General features: G+C 26.1%; 1 protein-coding gene across 3 annotated transcripts in view; it reads left to right on the top strand.

Moving 5' to 3' along the window:
* LOC127283417 (uncharacterized) overlaps positions 1-24,683 on the top strand; it is a 69,066-nt gene that overhangs the window by 11,292 nt on the left and 33,091 nt on the right. The window contains exon 2 of one of the 3 annotated variants that reach the window (XM_051308271.1): positions 3,913-4,024. Coding sequence is in view for 1 of the 3 variants with exons in the window: in XM_051308269.1 (XP_051164226.1) it covers positions 17,831-17,968 (138 nt within the window). In the remaining 2 variants the exon portion in view is untranslated. Of the gene's footprint in view, positions 1-3,912; positions 4,025-9,010; positions 9,109-16,824; positions 17,969-24,683 lie in introns of those variants that run through there. The other 2 variants (XM_051308272.1, XM_051308269.1) reach the window with 2 other exon arrangements.

Raw genomic sequence — 24,683 nt, 5'->3', positions numbered from 1 at the left:
AATTGATAATAAATAAATAATTAAATAAATAAAAAGGATAAAAAGAAAAGAGAAAAGGCAGAATAAAATTTTTAATTTTACAAAAAAACTGTTTGTTTGATCAACCAAACATTTTTGTTGACCTAACAAAAAAAAATTGGTTGAGCTAACGAAACATTTTTGTTATGCCAACAAAAAAACACTCAACCAAATTTTTTGGTTGACTCAAACAAATAGTTTGGTTGCTTAAATACCAACAAAATTTTTTTGTTGGCCTAACCAAATTTTGGTTGCTCGGACTAAACATTTTTCTCAGTGTATATTCATGTTCAATATCTTTTGAAACATTAATTGCTTCTTTATATTTAGAAGAGTAATTAAAAGAAAGGAATACATTAAATTAACCCTTTGGGGCTCAATTGATTTATGCAAAAGAAATAATTTTCTTTTCATTATATTATACACATCAGATAGTTCCAAAATATTTTTTGTCGTAAAAATCAGATTTAGTTTTTAATGAAAAAAATGTTATTAAATTTATTTATCAAATGCTTTTTAATAAATATAAAAATATATGCTGTTTAGTAAATTATAAATTTATATATGACAAGGAAAATGTTATAATTCAATTGCAATTTATGGCAAATAGGAAATGATTTAATAAATAAATAAGAATTCATTAAATAAATTAATTATATTAATAATATTAATACCAAAAAAAAATTACGCAGTAATTGAAACATTTTTAAGATTTCCATTGGCTCTAATTTCGGCGGGCAAAGTATCTTTAAAATACACGTCATTTTGGTCACCGAAATTGATACACCGAAACTGATACAAACGCTCCGTAATAGAAAATTACGGTATTAATTTTAATTTCTCATATTTGTTTAAATAATCAATTTTTATAAAGTTAAATTTTTTTTAATATGTAAATAACATAAGCTTTTAGTTTAATAAGTCTTAAATTGAGTTTATACAATAGAAAATGTCGAATTTTCTATTTCAAAGGTGTTTTGACTCGAATCGCGCCGCAATTAGTGCATTTACCCTAAATTTTTTTTTTTAAATGCAAAATTTTTGAAATGAAATAAAATTTCTTATTATTTAAAAACGGAAGTATTTTGTAATTAAACATAAATATGCGCGTGTAATTTAATAATTTGTGGAAAAATTATAATGGCACGAAACGAGCGTAAATAAGCGCGGAAACCGTATAGTGTGTATGTACAATAGTTGAGAGTACCTATTGTTGCGTAATTTTTTTTTACGCTTTATAGTTTCTTGGGGTTTTTTTTATGCGTTCAAAAAAAAGTGTCTGGGAACATTTTATCGGTCGTTGCTTTCAATAATTTAAAAATTATACGCTCAAGAGCAAATTTCTTATCAAAACTTCAAAAAAAAAAAAAAAAAAAAAAAAAATATTACTCATATACTTAAAAAGATATAATAAATAGATAATCAAAGATCATTCACATTTAAACTTATGTTTCTATAAAGATTATCTTGACAAATTTTTTTTCTTTTACATTGACATAGTTTTTTTTTTCTTTATCAAAATCTTTATAAAATATTTTTATTTCAAATTTTTTTTTTTAAATGTACAAACTATATTGGTACAAAATTAAAAAAGGGAAAAAATAAGTTTTTGCAATAAATTGAAGTTATTTGGACTATGACGGATTTCTTTTTTTTATAAATTGTAAAAAAGATTGTAGGAAGATAAATCGATCACTTTGCGGAATTTACAAAATAATTTAATAAGCGTGGGAAGTTAATCAATGTTCTGAAATTTCAATTAAGAAGATGCTCTCTCCCTCTCTCTATCACTGTCTTTCTCTCTCTTTCTTCCTTAAGTGAAACACATTTTCCTGAATATTATATAGATTCGACACACACTCTCTCTCTCTCTCTCTCTCTCTCTGTAAACTTATAAACATGTATATAAGATTAAAAATAAAAACAGAACTAGATAGTGGCTATTAATTCCAAACGTGTGACGCAAAACGCAAATCAAACACTGTTAGATAAAGTATATTAAAATAGCTTTTTGCTGATTCCAGACATTATTCTTGATTTTTTTTATTCGCTGTCTTTGCGGTTCTGAGACATGAAAATTAAAAATTGACTTCGGATTATACCTATATAATACTTTCTGTTGATTCAATGATTTTATTTCGGTCTTTTCATATTTATATACTTCACATGAGCCAAAATATAGATTTGCTTAAAAAATATTATATTTTTCTAAAAATAAAAATAATTTCTTTTGATAAAGTAAAATTTTGAAAGTTTTTAAAAATTATTTTTAAGAAAAAACAAAATTAATATTTTTAGTTGTTTCCGTTTTGAATTATCAAAATAACGACTAACGTAGAAAATTAATATTAATTTTTTAATAGATGATCAATTAAGAAATGAAACGAAAATAATTTTTTTGCTATTTTTTGAAGAAATTAATTTTATTAATAATAATTTCAAAAGCTGCTGCTCTCTAACGGAAATGAAAGGAAGAGATGGAAAAACTTGCTGCTTTAGGTAACTGAAGTTACCTTCAGAGGGAGAATTGAAAATGATTTTATCTACAATAAGTCGTTTTTCGCATGATTATTCATTGACTGTTGTTAACAAATGTTTTTGTTAAGAAATTATCGACTTCAATTTTTGTCAAATTAAATTTTTTTTGAGTTCAATTTAATTGAATTTTTAATTTTTTAAGTCACCTTTTCTTCTTTCATTTTTTTAATTTCTTTGGAAAATTTTTAGAATCAAAGTTAATTTTTTTTTTAATTCTAAAAAAATTACAAAATATGGAAATAAAATTTCGTTTTGTCAAATTAATTAATATAAATTAAATGAAAAGAAATGTTTAAGAATTTTCTGATAGAGATTTTGCAATTCTTTGTATAATTATATAAATTTCTATTGAAGAAACTTTGGTAACATTTTCGTTATAAATTATATACATATAAACAAGATTTAAAGAGCTTTTAGATTCATTAAATGTATAAAGCATAAAAGCATTTTCTCAAGAATTATCATTCCCTTGTTCTTGACATCTTTCATCAGTGACAATAAAATACTGAAAAGCTCGCGAGCTTTTCAACAGCAAAGTACAATATAATAAATGAAACGAAACAATTAGAACATTCTGTAAGATTCATTCCATTATAATTAATGCCTTTGAATATAGTATTATGTGAAAGATTTATTTCATATTAAAAAGAAAAAAAAGATTTCAATTTCCTCTCATTCAAATATTTTAATTTTGTTGGTATTTATTTAATTTTTATTATTATTATTATTACTATATTATTTAATTTATATTAATATTATCATTATTATTATTATTATTGTTACTCAGAAAATAAATGCAAAAATGGAAAGAAGCAGAATAAGAAAATAAAATAAATCTTTTTTTATTTAATCTACAATTTTAATCTTCTATTGATTATAAAGTCACGATATAAAAAGTCGTCCCTTTTTATATACGTAAGCATTTTTTTTTTTTTTTTTGAAGTTAAAGTAACAACCATAAAATATAAGCGGTTATAAGACTGACATAACTGTTCGATACATGCAAAAAATATATATATTTTAGCTAATCGACTTTTTTTTATGTATCGCATATTTTTTCGCGACAACATTAAATTTTATCACGTTTGGAGAAGTTTTTTGTCAATATATATTATACTTGTATATAAGAGAAACAGTTTTGAGATATTGTCACGCGCGCAAGGGAAAACTATATCTTACTGACTTGTCCGTCTTTCATGTTTAACATTATCTTCATCGGCAATGGCTTCCACTTCGTACTAGAGTTTACATTCAATAGCTTGAATTCCCTGTTACCGCCTTATCACACAAAACCCCCTTTCAAAAACCCTCCAATTCTATGAATAAATATATATATGTATGTATTCTGCATTTCAGAAATGGAACTGGATGTCTTTCTTCCTCCGAGTGAAAGATAAATTTTTTTAAGCTGCTTTCCACAAGAATCTACCAATAATTTGCGATACTTCTTACATTTGAAAATTTTAAGGTTAGTATTCAATCATCTTTTTTTTAAATTATTTGGAACACATGAATATTTTCTGTTTTCATTTTGTTAGTGTAATTTTTTTTTGGTGTAGAATTATAAATGATAATAATTAATTAATCTTCCGAGAGGTTAAAGGCAGAATATATTACCTACTGCCTTTAACCTCTCGGAAGATTAAATTTATCCGCAGACGGTGAAAACGGGCTCTATAGTAGAATTTTTAATACACCGATTAAAGCGATCAAAAATTATTGAAACTAGATTTTTCCGACTATTTTTACTTAATTTTAATGTAAAATAATAATTTTTTCAAAAATTATTCATTTTTGAATGAAAATGAAATAAATACGTTTCCAAGATAATAGGATTGATTCAGAATGAACAAAAATTTAATTTAAAAATATTTTCTTTACTTTTTTTTTCTTAAACAATATTTCACATTTATATGAGCAACAAAAACTTCTCAAATTCTAAAAGACCTCGGGAATTGTAATAATTCCAGTAATTATTAAGTGCCCGGAAATATGTGAAACACCAGGTCGTGTACACCAGCTGTTTGTGGCATAAATTCTAGTTCACGAGACATATTCTGCCTCATAGCTTCAAGAATAGTTTATCTGGTAATCGTATACATATATTGACATTTAATTTTTAAAGTGTAAAATTTAAAAATAATAGAAAAATTATATTTTTGTTCTTTTTTTCAATTTTTCAATTTTACTATTTTTTTTTTTTTTTTTACTTCAAATAAATAAAAATAAAGGTATTTGACTTTTTCATTTTTGCTCAATGGATTTATTAAATTGCGTCAAAAGTTCAAATAAAGTGTGTGCAACAAGTTCAACGTCCGCGCAAAATCGACATTTTACTCTCCAGTGAAAATATTGAAGTGGAAACAATAAGATTATTATTGGAAATAGACAAAAAAAAAGAAAAAACCAAATATTATCGAAATATAGGAATAAATAAATATACATATATTTTTATGAAATATTTTATGAAAATATTAGGTATTGAAATAGAAAAATATTATATCGAAAAATAGTAAAATGAAAATTGGAAAAAATAATGTCGAAATGGAAAAATATCTTGGGATGTGAGCACAGAATTTTTCCAAATATTATTTTTTTCACTTGAAAATATACATTTTATTTATAATTTAAACAATAAAAATGCTATCCATTAGATGTTTTGTGACTGGTAACTAATTCAATATTTTTTTCACTGAACATTAGTTAGTTTTTACTAATTGTTATTTTTTCTAAATATTAATTTTACTAATTATTATTTTTACTATTTGCTGAAAAAAATCAGTAATGATTTTACTAACAATTAGTTATTTTTAATTAATTCAGATTTAGAGAGTTCATATCAGAATCGGCTTTAGACATAGTTATTTTCTTTTTTTTCTTATCGTGATTATTCGTCATTTTATAAAGCAATTTTAGGTGATGAAGAGCTTTTCAGCAGTCGATCAATCATGTATTTTCATTTTCTTTTTACGTTCTTGAGTTTAGCGTTTATTTTTCGTTTATTTATTATACATTTAGTCGTACCATCGTTGTTCGTTTAGCAAGTGAAAAATAACTCGCAACTATCACGAAGAAAAAATAATTAACCATTAAGATAAATTAATTTTCTTTAAGGTTTTATTATCAAATAAAACTATAAATAAAATTGATATAATACAATATAGTTAAAACATAACCTCATAATGAAATAAGCTAACATAACCTCAAAATTAGGTCAATGGCCGCTGGGTTTGAGGTTAAAATCAGAGTTGAGATAGTAACAAACTTAAAAACATATATTCTTAAAGCAACGGTGGCGGTGGCGAAATCTTTTTGTAATATAGGTAGATATACAGGGTATTCCAAAAGTATAGAAACTTGCAAATATCTCGAAAAGTACGCATTTTCGTGACACTTCTTTTTTTCACTGTTGGGTCAAGGGAACCAATTTTTTGGCTTTAAAAATGTAAATCTTTTTTTTGGGAACAACTATTGTTTTGAATATTTGTGATTTTTCACGAAAATGCGTACTTTTCTAGATATTTGCAAGTTTCCATACTTTTGGAACACCCTGTATATACCTTGCGAACAAGAATACCTGTCAAGTATATTGACAGGTTTATGATAGATTATTTATTGATACGATTGGAGAGAAATTCTGTATTATATATATAGTGTTTAGATAATATCAAAATATTGATATCTATACAATGTATACTCCTTCGTTTGAAGAATCAAATAACAGATTTATGAGTATTTTTTAACAATGTACAAACAATAGGCATTGCTCTTTTCTTTTTAGGTAACATATATATGTATAGGTATATGTATAGACATAAATTTGCCGCTCGGAATCTTTTGTTTAAAACTTCTCTTTGTCTTTTAATTCAGATCTTCTTCAAATTGAACTTCCAGTTCATATCTTTCTCTCTTTCGCATTTAAAGTTAAACGTCTCTTTATACTTCAAGCCCTTTGAATTGTTCTCTTCCCTTTAAGATCGATTTTCACATTTTTGAAAAATAGAAAATAAATTATTATTATTTTGTTACAAAAAAAGATGTTTGAGTATAAGTAACTATCATTAATGTTTCGTCAATGATTCTGAATCTGATTTATTTTATTGTCACAGAAGGTACTTAATAAAGAAGAAGTGTTAGATAAAAGTCAAATTGTCTGTATGGTCAAAGTACACGGCTCGCGTCCCAAGGGTCCTGGGTTCGATTCCCGATGCGTTTGAGATTTTTCAAAATTATTCCTAAGTGTTTTCTGTTTTATATACTGTTTAAGTTCCCTACTAAGAAAAATTAGGTTAGAAAAACTCAAATTATTCTGTATTGAAACTGAATAGTATACAATATTTAATAGAGAAGTTGGAAATACTTTTTCTGAATTGCTAAAATCTATGTGAGAGGAAAAATAGTGATTAGCATGTTCTGACGAACGAAAGTGGAATGAATGGTTTGTAATTTGTATGCAAGTCGTTCAGAATTTAACAAGGTGCGTAAAAAATTGCGCTTGCAGGTGGTACACTTATATTATATACCTTTTTATAGTAACGTGAACGTGAAGTTTTAACACGAGTAGTCTTAATTGTGGGTTTCGAAAGGTGCATAAGCACACACCCTTATTCGACGTTCTACTTTTGAAAAATCAGACTCCTCGCTCACATATACGTATACACGATTAAAGAGGACTTTCAACACGCTATCCTCTCGTTGACCGAATTTTCCCCCTTACGTGCGCGAATCTTAAATAACCCTCGCACACATTTTAAATGATTTTCTGTTGCATGCATGAAAGTATCTTAATGCATTAGCAAATCTCAACACAATATAAAATTACTGAAACGGATATAGTTTTAAAACAGTTTTCTTTCCTTTAAAATAAGTAATATTGAAATTATGGAATAATTATTTCTACCTTCCATGGATAAAATTTTGCATAATTTTTTATTTTGAAAAAAGATAAAAGTACTTTATCACTAAAGGTCTTCTGCTTTTAAAATAATTTTTAAGATCATTATAACTATATATTTAATATAATAACTATATTTGATGCCAATAAATAGAAATTGATAAAACAAATCAAATTTACAGTTACTTAAAAAAAAAAAAAATTCTCCCTTGAAAATAAACAGTTTATGGAGAATCGCCCATATATACCTAATTGAAAATCAGTTATTTATATAAAGGAGCACAATAATTTGTTATTAATGCTAACACATACACGCGCGCGCTTTTCCAATGCTCTAAAACAAATTTTGAAAGTGCATAAAATTTATGGATATCGTTTTTCAAAAGCTTAAAAAAAGAACTGATATTTATAGGACACTTTTGATATGCATATATATATATAAGTATGTACATGAGTACAGCAAAATGGTTGTATTCACAATGTAAAATAGACAAACAAACGTGTAATCGGTGGTATATTGATTATTTAGAGAAGGGGGGTGGGGGTAAATGAAATTATTTACGCAAACACGGTGTGTCCCCTCTGGGCATTATAGTATTATATCCTCCGAGATCGATTTCCCAGGAACACCATTTTCGATTTCGCTCCATTACCCGATCGTATTTTCTCCAGCACATTAATTACTCATTATTATCGACCATTCGCACGCTCTTCATGCAAATTTATACTCAATTTATATACAGACTTTTTCAATATATTATTATTATTATGATTTGTATACACAAGGAAAATGATGTCTTCATTTTCTTATGAAAAAAGGTTCCCTGGTTCTTCTTATATATCTTACTCTAAATATGAATCAGACAAAATTTAATTAGGATTCATTTTTTCTACCAATCAGAAATTATCAAGAAAATTGTGATTGGTCGTTAATTAAAACTCATGTTTAAATCCTTTTGTAGGTTAGGTTTTTATTCGAACATTTCGCAATTTCGGTCAAATGAAAAATTGTCGTTTTAAGAATTCTACATAGGAAATACGAAAAAAAAAAAATAGTGCAAATAAAAATTCAGTCAAATGAAAATTTATTATAATTTAATTAATACTTATTAACTATAATTTAATTTATGATTATAATTAATTATAATTAATTTAATTTAAAATTCTTCAAAAATATTTAAATAAAATAAATTTTGAATAATATTTATTTTTGATGTAATTTATTTGCATCAAAACAAGGCTCCTAGTTGTGGTCTTCAAATTATTATCTGCATATACATCCCCAGCGGTATGTTTACATTTGGATATAAACAAATATTCATTAGAAATATATTATTTAGTTTTGGATTGTAAATTTACAGAAAATATATATGAACATATTCTAAACTCATCAGTTGCCATTTTGTAAATCGACGAATTGATATTGAAAGTTTTAATTTTTTAAAATTTCCTATTTCACAATAATCATTGCTTTTTTTTATTACAGATGAAAAGTGTCGTGAGTGTGCCGAATTTTCTAAACTCGCGCGATTTATTAATTCTAAAAGTATTGACTAAAACTTTTTAAAGGGTTTTTAAAAAAAGTTATTTTGGGAGTGTTCGAAAATTTTAAATCGCGTGCTTAGCAGATGTCATGATACGAGGTCACTGGTTGAAAGGTTGGAAAATTTTTTAATAATTAAATTACAATTTATTATCGTAATACTTCTTACAAATTCCGTTGTGTTAATTTAGACAAAAAATTTTTTTTATCCATCCCCCAGAGGTAATTTAATTCATATTTCAAAAAAAATTAAAGCTGTCTAGACAAGATGGAGGTTAAATTCTGAAAAAAAGTTTAAACTCCACCTTCTCACAGAAAGCAAATTTTCATTTGCCCTCAGTCCTTTTTATTATTTCCAAATATATTTCTAACGTATTTATCAATAAATTGTAATTCAAAAAATTTTCATATTTCTCTCGTTAAATCATACGGTTTCTTGGATATGCCCATATATACCAAATGCGAATCATTTGAGTGAATCTAATGGAATGAAAAATTGATCTTTTATATCACACTCTTTTTCTTCTTTTACTACTATGTACTAATACATAGCTATCAAAATATTTATAGCATTTCATTAAATATATAACAAACAGACATTTTTTTTTAACTTATACATTTTACTACACTGAAAAAAATTTATTTGATTCAAATAATCCGTTACTTGATTACTAACAAATAAATATTTCCGTGTTGGTTTAAGTAAATATTTATTTGATTAATTGAATTAAATAATTTTTTTTTCAGTGATATTGTTAACTTTCAATAGTGTGAAAAAATCTGCTACATACATTTTCACTCTATATGGGGAATAAAACGGATGGTTCTTAAATGCGTAAATTTTCTTTATTTATATATATGGAACTCAGGGGGAAATGTTATATTCGTAAAATCACGTTTCTAAGAACTTGATATCTCAAGATGGTTTCCTATGTGAAATTTCTAGATCATTGCTTGAGTTGCATCTTCCAAGTTTGACGTTAGTTTGGTCTTGTGCACACACAGTTGAAAACTCTTCCATATGAACATATGTACACTAAACTAATAAGTCTTATAGTAGATAAAGATGCATATATATATATATATATATATATATATTTAAAGGGTTTGAGGAAGTTGAGATAAGCACTGCTTCAGTATTACAAGTAGATAGTACTCATATTATGTCACTATTAATGTATGCTTGTGTAAGATTTCGCAAAGTCAGGTCAAAGGGCAAACAACTATCTTCAGATTAGGAGGATATTGATTATCGAAGGTATCTTAGATACAAGTATAATCAATGAATATACATATATATATATATTGAATCCATGAAATATATATTCATGAAAATTAATTTTCCTTGTTGTTTGCATAAACCAATAGTAATCATAACAACAATAATAACGGAACTAAAGTTCTAAAAATCATTTGTTAGAATTTTCATTTAGTAGAATTTCATTACACACAATTTTATATTTTTATTTGATAATAGTCAATCGATTATTTGAATTAAATAAATTTTTTTTAAGTGTACAATTTATTGTTAAAAAATTAATAGTTTAAGTGATAAAATAGGTCGTAATTTTTTAATCTCGATGAGTAAATTATTTATGTATATATATAAAGTACCGCGATTGTATATCATATTGCGGCTAAATTAATAGTTTCATTTATTAACTTATTGCTATCCAAAGTTTGGCGTAAACTAATATTAATTGCCGCACTTGGTCTTATCGTCTCAGTTTATATTACCTTACACTCAATAATCACTTAGTAAATTGTTTTGAATTTTCACATCTGTTTCTTAATTGTTTTGTTTTTATAAAAAAAAGTTACAACGTATTTTTTCATTCTACGTAAATATAAAAACAACAGTTTCGGTAAAATTAATTTTATTTTGGGTTTTTAAAATTTTAATAGAAAATATACGCAAATAGGCGCCAAGAAGATATTCTTAAATTTAGAATATAATTTTTTCAGTGATAGTCTATAACTTTTTATATTCAGTCCTAATAAACAATTTTTTTCAATTTCTGTTTTTTAGTTTTCTACCTATCGAAATATACTTTTATGATTTTTTGAAGTGGTTGAAATATTCTATAAGGTATATATAAGAACTGATGGACCTCATTTTTCAATTCATAAAAATTTAATATCTACATTTAGAAAAGTTTTGATCGTTTCCTTTCTATTTCTTCAGTTCACAATGGTAAAATAAGTGGTAGTAGCAAGCTTATTTCTGTGAAGCATTTGACTTATCAATATTTCACTCGATACTTTCTTTTTATGGATATATTTGGATATATATGGATTCACACATTTTAAAAATAGTAAGATTTATATATTATATACCTTTCCTTTAAAAACTAATCTTGTTATCTTATACCTTTGAACTTTGTATTTAAAAAAAAAGTTTTTTTTCTTAGTAGTTAAGGGTAATAGTTTTACCTTTATCTTTTATCATTTCATAGCATTTTCCTGTCGGATACATATTTTAACCGAACAATCCTTTTAACATTGAGACACACACGGACATGAATTAGAGAAAGAGGTTGAATAGTTTTCATGAATAGTTTAGTAAAGGTATTTGTCAAAATGCTTCGCTCCTTTATGTAAATTCCACAAATCCTTTCATTGCAAAAAATAATTTTTTACAATAAAAGAATTTGTGCAATTATTTTTACTTAAAAACAATGTTAGAAAACAAAAACAAGTCAAAAAAAAAAACTAAATAGAAAACAAATAATTATATAGTAGTTACAGTATAGTAACTTGAGTAATAGAAAATGATGCTCTACATTTATAAAAAAAATATAGAATTGTAATAAATAATAATTTACTTTCTTTATTTTTCAAATAAAATAATTTTCTATATAAAAAAGGTAATTTAATTAAAATTTTACACAAACATGGCGAATTTAAAAAAAAAAAAAAATTTTTGACATTTATTCTAGTTAGCAGAGAGAAAGATTTTCACAGGGAAATGTTGCGTATGAGAGAAAGAGATTGGCTAAGAACTTTGCTCATGTGGAAAATGAATTCTCCGCTCCTCTTGGAATAAAACGAAAACCTTTATCAAAGATTATTTTCTCTGATATATAACAAATTTCATTTTACACTTGAAATTTTTTTTTTAATTTTAATATTACTTTAAAGAAAATTTTATTTTAAGATGAACTTGGAATTAAATTAGTTTCGAAATGAAACTGTTCTTAAGGGTGCTTAGCCATTATAATAACCTCAAACTAAAAATTTGTTTTTTACAATAAATTAAATTAAAAAAAAATAAATTAAAAAATTTGAAAATGCTTTTAATACAATTTTGAAATACTTTTATAAAAATTTTTTTTTCCGTGTCGTAAATTATTTTATAAAAATTAAAAAGAATATTGCTTTAATTAATATTTATTAATTTTGAATTATTTTCTGGTAAATATTCGATCATTATTTGATTAACTTGGTATTTTGAATTATTTAAATACGTATATCTCGAATTGACGCGTATTTATATCTAATAAAACATATCAATATCTTGTATATTTTATATGCCTTACCACATTTTGCATTTAATCACATCGAGTGATTCTCATGTAATAACAAGAATATAACACTGGGGCAAACGCTGTAACCGTTCACAACAACCAAAATTGATCTGCCACTTTGACGAACCGACAATGAAACCATCATGAACGATGTAAATCCACAGAGGATTTGTACATTGAACACGAATGTGTAATTGAAAAGTACATAGTTGATTGATGACATGAGACATATGAAAAAATTGTCCACAAAATGTTTTTTTTTATTAATTAATAAAAAAATGCTTTTGACAATTTGTTATACCTAAAAAATTAACTTTTTTTTGCAAATAGTTCCAATTGTACAAAAGAAAATCATTTCATTCATTTTAAAGATTAAATAATTAAATCCCATTATGTAGCAAACGTAAGGGTAATTTTTTTTAGTTTCTCTCAAAAAAATAACCTGTGAAATAAATGAACATTTATGAAAAATTAAAGTAAATTAAAAGTTATCCTTTTATCTCTATAGAGTTTTTAAACTCTTTTTTTACAGTTATTTTTCTCGAGAAAATTTATGGAAACTTTTGACGAAAAGCGACTTTAAGTAAAAGAAAGTTTTCAGCCTTCATAGGGGCTCTAAACCATAAGTCGCTTTTGTTGGTCAACTTGAAAAGTTTACGGGTTATAATTGGGTAAATGCTAAAAAAAATTGTCAAAAAATTTTTTTATTAAAGTCTTTATTAAAAAAACTGTTTTGATAACTTCGCTTCGGATAAAATTTCTCTTTTGAATCAATTTTTATTTCAAACAAAAAAAAAAATTTCCAGTTTTTATACACAAACAGAAATAATTAAAAATTACAATGTTAATTTTTATTCAACGAAAGAAAATTTTTTTTCAATCAGAAAAGCAGAGAGAAAATTTTTTTTGATGTGAAAACAAATTGTTTTCTTCAGAAAAGTTTATATTTTAAACACTGAAAAAATAAAAAGAAACGTTTTATATATTTTTCAACGGCCATTATTATCAGAGCACATCCGGTATTTGAATAGCGCCCTCTTGCTTGAGAATAGATACGTGAGCTGCGTCATTAAAATTTAAAAAGAGAAAAAAAAGAGTTTAAAAAAAAAAGGTTTTCCTTCACAATTGTCGCATCGTAAGCCGAGTTTAATTTACCACGAAGAGAGGAAAATCTCGCGTTCTTATATAGGGTGTCTTTGCATAATGGCTGACTCTTCATTGAGATCTACTACTGAAAACTGTAGGATGTCGATGAAACCACTTCCTGCTCGTACTTAATGTTCCTACAAATGTTGTCTTCTTCTTCTTCTTCTGACATGTCTATTTAACTTTCGTATCCATAAAATTTTTCTGACTTTCACAAAATTAAAATCTTTTATTTTGTTCGTTAAAATTCACGTTTTATTGGAATTTAGTGTGATTATATAGCCGATGAGATTTATCTCAAATGATGATTTTAATAGTTATGATTTATTATTATTATTTATGCCAAGTCAGATTTATGTCAAATGAGGGTTTTAACAATTAAGATTTATGAATATAAAATTACGTTTCTAATCTTTTTGTCGAATATTTATTCGGTCATTTGTAATTATAATTACAAATTAATATTTGTCGAATTTGAAATTTCTGTCATTTAAAAATTCAAATCACATAAAATTTGATTGAATGAGAATTATGTCAAATTAAAATTCTTAAAAAAAGTCATGTAAAGAAAATGACAGTAAAATAAAAATTCTGCTAAACAAAAATTCAGTAGCTAAAAATTTTGTTATGTGAAAATTCATATAAAAAGAAAATCTGTAAGATTTTAATTCAAAATTGTAAACTCGTCTAAAAAATAATTATTTCTAATAAAATACTTTCAAATAAAAATTCTAATTAATGATTTTTATGGGAAATAATCTCTTTAGTAATCTCTTTACTAATTTGACAATTTACCGTTGTCTTTTCTGTTAAAAACTTTTCTTTTTTTGTCCCAAGTATATAAATTGTTGAAAATCGATAACAATAATTTTTAATTAAAATAGATGAGTATTCCTGGTTTGGCTACCTGTCTTAATTATGTACACAATTTGCGCGCAGTGTCATTCGATTCCGTGGCACATTAGGAGAGGACTCAGTAGCATCCGTTCACATATTTTGAAAAAAAGAATATTGCAAATAAAATGGAAAAACTCTTTGACGGTGGGAAATAAACCGTGCGCAATGTAGATGCAATAACAGTATATCTTCTGATACATTTATTCTGTTTTTGTATTTTTTTTTGTCTGTCTTTTTTGCATCCATTTTTTTTCCATTGGTCTGTCTACTAGCGTAATATTAGTCACTGTTGCGGTACTTGGTATATGTACTTTGTGATCTATTCACATTTGACATATGATAGATTGATGTTTACATTAAAAAATTTTTATCATTATTACTTAAATGCGCGTCGTGAGAGTGAAAAAATTTACCTCAATTTTAATATATTGTGTGATTTTGTGCACACATTATGCAAACACAAATAATCCATCAATTTATGCCTCTTAAAATATTATATGTAAATAATTTTTAATATACTAGAGATAAATATATAGTTGATTAACCAAAAAGGTGAAAATTTCGAAATATCGTTAGTAATTTTATTGATGATGTGTTTGACGCGTGTAAATTCATTGCGTTAATTGGATTAGTGTGGAGAAGGAAAATTTTCTCGACTAATTATCCAAACTCGACATATATGTGAAAATGAAGAATTTCCTATTTTAATCCAAAAGCTATTTTAATTGAGAGAGAGAGAGAGATTTTTAATTTAAAGAGATAATTCAAGTATTCCTCATTACTATTATTTCATTTTAATTAAAATTATTAGTAGTTTAATTTAGAAGCGTGATTTAATCCAATTAATTGATAATTATACTTGTATAGTTTTTTTTAGAAAAATATTAAAAATAAAAAATAACTTTTTTTCACGGGGTGGAAAAAATATAGTGAGTTAATATTTCTATATATCGCTCGTAAAAAGAAATATATTGGCAGCATTTCACGTTTCCTTTTTCATGGATTTGTTTCCGGTAAAAAATAAATCTTAGATCTGTTCAAGTTTCATTCACATGGATTGGACCAACTTCTTGGAATCACGAAAAATGTTTTTTCGCTGACCAATTTTTTTTTTTTATGTACTGATCTCATGGGAAACTGAACTTTTATGGAGAACTTTTTAAATTTTTAATGTGCCAATATTTTCTTTTTTTCTACTTTTATCTAAATCTTGTTTCCTATGATATTTATGTACCCAATTTTTTTACATATTTATGTTTTTCATCTTGTTTACAGTTTTTTAAACTTTTGATTGTCGTTTAGAATTTAAGTTTACAATTCGTTAAACGTTTCATACGATTTGCACGTGGCGCTTATGTATTTAAAGTATTAAATACATACTACGAAAGCATGTTTCTCAAACCTTTTAAGCATGGACACCAATCATACTAATAACGCATGAATTCTTACTAATATTATTAGAATTTATCTACTATAATAGCATGGAAAAGATTCATGCGTTAAACGTATGCCTTATCATGCTATAAAAGCTAGAGTTTTCTATCCGAAAAAAATGAAAAAAATCCGAAATTTGTTTCACCATTTTCTTTCGCTATTTCTAGAATTTCAATATTAGAAAAAGCATATTTTTCGGAAGATGTAAAACTTTTTCAATGATACGCCAGAGACCTTTTGGTTGATAGTTATAAAGAACTGGAGCAATTTGAGATTAAATTAGAGTATAAAAAGGAGTTCGAATAGGAAAGTTTCTTCAACACTTATTTTCTGATTTCATGCTTTTATTTCTTTTTTTTAAAGAAGAGGGTTGGGTTAGTTAAAATGAAGAGAGTTGGAATACTTTCTTCTTCTTCTTCTTCATCTTCTTAAGTAATCTGAGGTGTCTATCAGTAACCATCCCCCTTTCTATTTTGTCCCTCGAAACTTCTCTATCAGTTTCCAAGTATATCCTCGAGTTTCAGGATTCTTTCCGACAGGTTGCTCCTTGGATATCGAACACACTGACCTCCTGTTCCACTTGTATATTTACACACTAAACATCACTATGTTGACAACACATTGCGCTACTCTTTCTTTCCTCAACTTTTATCAACACACAACGGTCTGGTGTACCATCAAGTAGATTGAATGAATGAGAAGGTTTCATTGCGCCGATGTAGATCCTCTCTCTCTCTCTCTTTCTCTCATCACGTCTATCGTCGCGACGGAGGGCCGAACTAACGTCGACCAACCAGGACCATTTCAAACGACAGAGTGCTCTCAGACTTCTCCGCGTTCACATCTATTTGATATTTGCTTTTTTTTTTAAAACTGCACTAAATTAAAAATAAAAATTAACGAAATAGTAAATTGAAATTTTTTGAAAAAAAAAATCAGTTTCTATATTTAAACAGATAAAAAATATTTCTGAGATTTTAAAAAACTTTTTCTGTTTGGTGAAGAAAAAAAAACGATTGAGTAAAAAAAACGAATAGTTGGTGTTTATAGGTTATTCGATAGTATTTAATAACAGTGTTAGTGTTTTTTTTTTAAATTAGATTTTAAGATTGAACAAAATTTTGTTTTTCAAAAGTGGAAAATAAAATTTCTAAAATTGTTCACAAAAAGTAATAGTGAAAATTTACAAAAGGAAGAGAATAATAATAAAGATAAAGAAGTTATGGTTTTGAATAAATGAAAGAAACAAGAATATAAAGATAAGAAGAAACAATTAAAGAAAGAGGAACGTACTTCAGTAAATGAATCCCAGAAGTCAAGTTTCAAAAGATTCAAAACGAATGAAAAGAAGTAATTTGAAAAATTCAAGAAACTTTCTTGAATTAAAAATTTAAAAAATTCCTAAACAAAAATAAAATTAAGGAACAATATTTTGGCGAAATTTCTAGCCAATAAAAAATAATAAAAGGATTGAATGTTATTCTCGAAAATTGAAGTGTTGCGGCGACGCGAGTGTTGCGCGTGCGGACGTTAAGATTGAAATTGAATAGTCCACACAAGAGGGAGGAAGAGAGAGAGATCTGCTGAAGAGACCTCCAGATTGGATGCTCGAGTGACCCGTGCAATAGTAGTGAGAGAAATTGAACGTTCAAGTTATAATAATAACGTACATGCGGGTTCCATTAAAAGAAGAAAACGGTTTTTATCGGTCTGTTATGTTGAGATAATAGTTAAAGGGAATTATTTCGATAAGACGATTTCTTTGAGAAAAGTGCTTGCGACAAGAAAAAAAAAGAATAAGTGATTTCGATCTAGAATCGAATTGATGCGACGATGAAGTTGTACAGGATCTTTTTTACACTCTTTTTGAGTATCACGTGCTGCTCTGCAAATTCATTAAATTTAATGAATAGAAATCATCATTTTTTGTGCCCTGAATTAAAATCACAGGATTCACTTGATTTTAAAGAGGTTCGTTTCATTTATTTATTTATTTGTTTACTTTATCAAGATCAATCTTATACTTAAGTAATTTTGTACATGATGGAGATTGATCATGATTCACATGTACAGAACAATTAATTAGAAGATCAGTTTAATTGAAGATCGTTCAATTTCAAAAGTTCAAGGGAGAAAATATAAACTGAGGAAATAAGTTTTGTGTGTAAGTGTGTTTGTGTGTGACCTTTCAGAGCTTTTGTGATTGATGATATATATATATATATATATATATATATATATATATATATATATATTTGAATTGAGAATGAGAGGAGCGTAATGTTTCAATTGACATAACGGTCACAATTATCTGTTAAGTTTCTGCTTTATTCTTTTTAATTTTCTTAACTGAAAAAAACGATTGGTATAATATTCTTTTCTTTTTAATATACAATGAATGCGGTATGAAAAATTTAATTTTACTAAAAATCGTTAATAAAATATTGATTTTGTTGTTGAATTTTTAACAGAGAAAAGATATATTTGTCTTAGAGCCAAATAAATATTTAGAATAAAACTCATTTTAAATCCCCTAATAGTAAAACTATTGAGGATTTTCTGTATTAGAAATTAATTAAAGGACTGACAATTAGTTATAAATAATAATAATTATTATTATTAATAGCTATTTTTCGAAGTTTTTTTTATTTATATTTTTTATTTCCTCTTTGAAAAAAATGTATGGTTAAAATAGAAACCAATTTAATCTATATTGCAAAATTTTCTATACTAATTATAATATTATTGACTTTTATAATTATTAATTATAATTATAATTAACTATAATTAGTTTTACAATTCTACCAATGAAATTTTAATGAGCGAGTTTATAAATCTCTCGAAACAAAGATTGACTATAATCTAATTATATTCATTTCCGGAATATTTGATATTTTCTTTAGAATGGTGATTTTTTTTGTGCTGTTTTAGAATTCTTTTTTAAATAATTTTGAAACTATTTTATTTTTATTTTATATAAAATCTAACACATATCATATTTACACATTGACAAAAATCCTAAAAAAATGTCAAAAAAAAATATTTCATATAACTTTTATTCAATCTCAAATAACAAATTTTTTCTCAATATTCTGAAAACTTTCAAACGCATCAAATTTTCAGTTCAATTCATAATGTTCTAAATTAATTTCAATTCAATTCAGTGTATAATATAAAGGAAATAAAAAACTAATGGAATAAAAATATATATTTCGCGCGATCATTCAAAATTCAAAATTTATTTTTATATTTTTATTTATTTTATTTTTCTGTAAAAATAAATAAATATAAAATAAATTTCCCCCTTAAAATAAAAAAAAATGGAAAAAGTAGTTTACATGAAATTTCCCCCTACAATAACTTTGCTACATTCGGAGTATTAATCTTTTGTCAAATAGACTGTCTTGAGACAATTACCTTAGGAGAATTAAAGGATGATGTTGAGGTTGAAGGGGCACTAAAAGAGAACTAATTCAGTCCTATCGAGAATTAAATTAGAGCCTTAGATTTCGACTTGGAATTCAGTTTCTCAGTGTATAAATTACAAATTCAATTAATGCATCCAATTTTACATCGTTTCATTAGTAAATTTTGTGATTTATTTAGATTTTGAGAGCATATCTATACTTTAATAAGTTAGAAAAGTAATCGAAAAAGTCAATTTTTATTGCACCAATGAAAAATCGTTCACACAGAATATTTCCTTTTTTTACCAGAAAAAAATCTTGATGAATCCGTAAACGAAATCCGGTATTATAAATCTGTATTTGAAAAAGTGTGTATGAGTTTCAATTTTTTTTTTTATCAGTTATGTGTAAATGGATATAGAAGTGTATATGTATATATATATATATATATATATCACGAACACAAACAAGAATCTGAAATTTTATGGTTATTGAGTTCAATAAGCACTAAAACCTACGGAGAGTTTACTGAAAATATCTAGAGATTGGATTTTTTTTCAGAGATGGCTCAATTACATTCTCGCTTTGAAGTAGATTTTAGCTTTGTAAAGTTCTCAAATTCAAAGTAGAATTCGTATATATAGGGGAGACCGAGGAGGAAAGTAACAAAAATCAGTTTTTTTATGCTAGCATTAAAGATATTTGTCGGATAAATTTGTCCAATATATTAAATGAAAGCTTGGACATTCACCTTTTAAATAAAATTTGAATTAAACATTTATAATAAATTGACAGTTCACAGTATAACTTTTACGCAAGCTCTTCATCTGTTACTTTCCTCCTCACCCCCGAGGAGGAAAGTAACAAGCTCCTAGGAGGAAAGTAACAGTATAAAATTATGTAAAATTCTTTAGACTAATGACTATTATTAATTAGAAATATTTTTATTAGGAACACATAAAAGTTTAAGTACACTTTATACTTATTTGGCACATATTTGGGACATATTTAGCACATATTTCGAACATTTTATGAATTTAGCTCATTTTTTTTCTTAAACATATTTTATGCTTACCTAGATCACAGGTTTTTCTTAAATAAATCTCTGTTATTCGTAAAATTAAATACGATTTGCTTCAATCATTAGTTAAAACATAGACAATATCGACAACTGGAGAAAAGTAGCGTGTTACTTTCCTCCTCGGTCGCTTTTTTCTTGTATGTCAACAAAAAAGTTAAAACTACACAAATGTTAAATTGTTTGTTTAAGCACAACTTAAAGACAGATAATAAGGCTACAAAATAACGAAAGGCACATTTTGAAAAACAATAAAATTAAAGAAATACGAGACTTTGAAAATTTGAACGAAAACTTACTTTTGACGTTTTTTCTTCACGTCACACCGGAATCAGACCTAACCTTTCCTGTCAGGCTCGGACACACTATGGAGGAGGAAGGGGGAACAGTGCCGACTAAAAATATGTTTGAACCATGTCTATCCGATAATTTGTTTAAAAGTTATAAGCTTTGTTACTTTCCTCCTCTGTTACTTTCCTCCTCGGTCTCCCCTATATTTAATTCGGTCGTTGATAATTAGATTCCTTCATGTACTTTCATTTAATTAAAAAAGATTCTAATTTTCTTTAGTATTTTTATTTTCTCTCAAGATATCGCAATTTTCTAACAAAATATATATAATTATATATTTTTCTTCTAAAATTTAAAAAATGACACTTTTTTTGGGGGGTAATAATTAAATAGTTTTTATGTTTGCAGTTCCTTTTTATTTGCAATGTAAAATTTTCATCATACGAGAAAACGAGAAAATCCCCGCCGAGAGATAATTAAATATAAGTGAACAGCCACAAGTGGGTAACAACTGAGGGTTACTCACTGTGTTGCAGGCTTGAATTCTATACATTTATTTGGTGTGTGTTTGAAACTAAAAATAAACATTTTTTTTTGATAAAATGAGAAAAATGAGAATAATATTTTTTTGCCATTGTACTTTGGATAACAATTTTTTTTCCATTGTACTTTAAACAAATTTTTTTTTTCTATTTAGATAAATTTTTTTTGTATACCTGTATCATGGGTATTTCGTCTTTTTAACATATAAAATTTCTTGGCAACTATATACTAGTATATATATATATATATATATATATATATTCATAAATTAAAACCTATGGAGCTTGCAAATTTTATCGAAATCTCTGCACTTTATTGTAAACGAAATTCGCGTATATATATAATATATACGACGACTAATTAACATACATTAAACGTGTATGTTTATTCATGAAATTTCATTTCACTTTAATAAACATTGAAGTGAAGTTATTTTAATTTAAAATCTTGCCTTTAGTATATTTAAAACAAAAATGAATGCAAATTAAAAAAATGATAAAATAAGTAATTTTTAATTTTGTTTCGTTTCAATAAAATAATGTCTGTGCAAATTGAAACATTCGTTATATTCTAGAGAAGAGAAATTAAACCAAAATTTATTAGTTTTATTATAAATATGATATTTTATATATAAAAGTGATTTATTTTATTAATATTTTTTATAAATAATATAAATAAATAAATATTAATTTAATATTAATAGGTACAATATATAAATATTAAAAGTATTTAATTTGCCCTCAAATAATGGTTTCATTTCTTTCTTCGCACGGAAACAAAAAATAGTTTGTGCTAATCACAAACCTGTTTGGATTTTTTACAAACTGCTTCATAACATAACCTATCTCTAACTAACGCTGTATTTTATTTTTTTTTATTATTATTATTTAATATCATTATTCATATTAATAAAATTTAAATATTTATGACGTCATTTATCGGTAAATAGATCTCGTAAAATCATTACCATCAAGTAATTATTTATAATTTCTCTATTCTGTTTTACATTTAATAAAAGCATTAATAAAAAAACAAATAAAATAAGTTTAGTACGGCTATTTTATATGTTCTAGAAGAAAAAAGAAATCGAAAGTAAAACACAGTTCTAATTAAGAAATTTTGAGGTTACGTTATGAAAGTAGTTTGTAATAAATCCAAATCGGTTTGTGAATAGCACAAATTATATTTTTTTCCTCGACCTTGTCATTAATATAAATTTGAAGACATATATAAGAAAGCGTGTGTTGTTAATGATAAGGATAAAATGAACGAAAGATGCGCGTCGAGAAATATATCCTTTGGCACTCTAGAAAAATGGGAAATGTGAGTTTTCCATGTGTTTTTCAAGTAGAAAATCCAACTTGTTTCAAACCGGTATTTGGGCACGATTAGCATAAGTCGAGTTTTAAATCCATGCACTGAATATAAAGCATCGGTTGCGCTTACTCTCTTCCTCTCTCTCACCGAGTTATGGGCAAGCTGTTGCGGCATTCAGCACGCTGCAATGACGTTAGGATGAAAATCCCCCTTTTGCAATTTATGATGGAAAGATCAAGCATCTGGAAATTTAGTTCTGACGCACTCACTTCAACTACCTTTCGTTTTAACCCTTTCATTATAAACATTTTCCTTAATCTTATATATATATATATGAACTCTAAATATTTTCCTAAAAACGTTAATTAATTATTTAACTATATTTACAATTTTAACAATTTTAATTCAGATTTAATTAATATTTTAATATTATTAATTAAAATTTTACCTCTTAATTAATTATACAGGATAGCCACAAGTCACGGAAGTCAAAAATTTTCACATTTCTCATATACACGGAAAAAAATATTGTGCTAAATTTACATGAAGCACTGCTGTTCTTTTCGCTAGACATTATGTGATGTAAAAATCGTTTTTGAAACAAGAAATTCTTTCATGAAAACGTGTATTCATTACATGAATTTACTTGTTGCGGTAATAGGAAAGGTATATACTAATTCAATCCCATCAGTATACTATAAACATTTAAAACTCATGAAAGAAATGCTCTCCACCTCCATATGTAAAATTTGCTTGAAATCCACCCGCTTTTCGGATGGATTTCTTGCAAATGGGACTAAACCCGTGAGGCATGCACACTTCATTTGTATCTCAATTGCAAGAAGTCCATCCGAAAAGCGCATAGATTTCGAGCAAATTTCATATAGAGTGGTGGGGAGCATTTATAGTATGGTTTTAATGAAATCGGGGTACACGTTTTAACCTTTTTTCACATTAAAGTAAGGGATACTATGAGCGTATGGATTTGTCCAAAAAAAGCACGTCTCACATGATGTAATTAACGGACGATAAATGCTGGTGCGTTATTAGCACCACTTTTTTTCCGTGTATGATTCAATTAATTTGCGGATGAAATTTAAAAAAAATAATTAAATTTACAGTAGAAAAATATTGAAAAAAAAATAATCTAATTTAAATTAGTTTAAAGTACTTATTAATATCCGAATTTTAATATATCTAAATTTTATTTCATTGAAGTTTAAATTTATCTGCATTTCGATTTATCTAAATTTTCCCAAATTATTTTAGAGGAGACAATTTTTTTAAAAATTTTTTAGGTGTACAAAATGATGCAATACAATTAACAATATTAAAAATGTACGATATCTTTTCCAACATGAATTGCGTTTGCATAATAAAGTTTATTTGAATAAAAGAAAAAGTATATGTAGATATTGCTTACTTGTTTATGAGCTTATAAAAAAAGTCCATTGTTTAAGGATATATCATGACACTTGAATGATGAAAAACATTGGTTCATAAAAAATGTAAGAACTGAGCATAAACCAGAATGATGGTTGTAAAACTAAGCCAATATATATTTTCCTTCTTTTTTTACAATGCACGGCACTTCAATATATAAAAATAATCAATTGAAATATACCCAAGTAGAAATATCCGTAGCTCGCCGTAATTAAACACCGGCATGGTACTGATCCAATACTGGCTGTCGGTATTGACTTTCAGTACTGGCAGTGTACTGACTAATACACCGAATCAGTACTATGTCGGAGGTAAAAAAATATTAAAACCAGTACTGGCAGTACACTGTCATTCACACCGAATCAGTACTATGTCGGTGATAAAAAACATTAAATGAAAAAGTCTTTAAATTATTCCAATAGGTAGAAAACGATGATTTTTTATTTAAAAAAATGTATATTAATTTCTTTCGAATACTTTCCCTCAAAATTTTGGATGTAATTGTAATGTATTATTATATACCTATATAAAATATATTTATGTTTTTTTAGTTATTTTAGTACTCATTGAAATATGTGCATTAAGTTATTTATCATGCATACAATAA

This window comes from Leptopilina boulardi, unplaced genomic scaffold (genome assembly GCF_019393585.1).
Source record: "Leptopilina boulardi isolate dan_hultmark-lab unplaced genomic scaffold, ZJU_Lbou_2.1 LbouV2_31, whole genome shotgun sequence".
Classification (NCBI taxonomy): domain Eukaryota; kingdom Metazoa; phylum Arthropoda; class Insecta; order Hymenoptera; family Figitidae; genus Leptopilina; species Leptopilina boulardi.
This window is presented reverse-complemented; position numbering and strand designations above follow the sequence as displayed.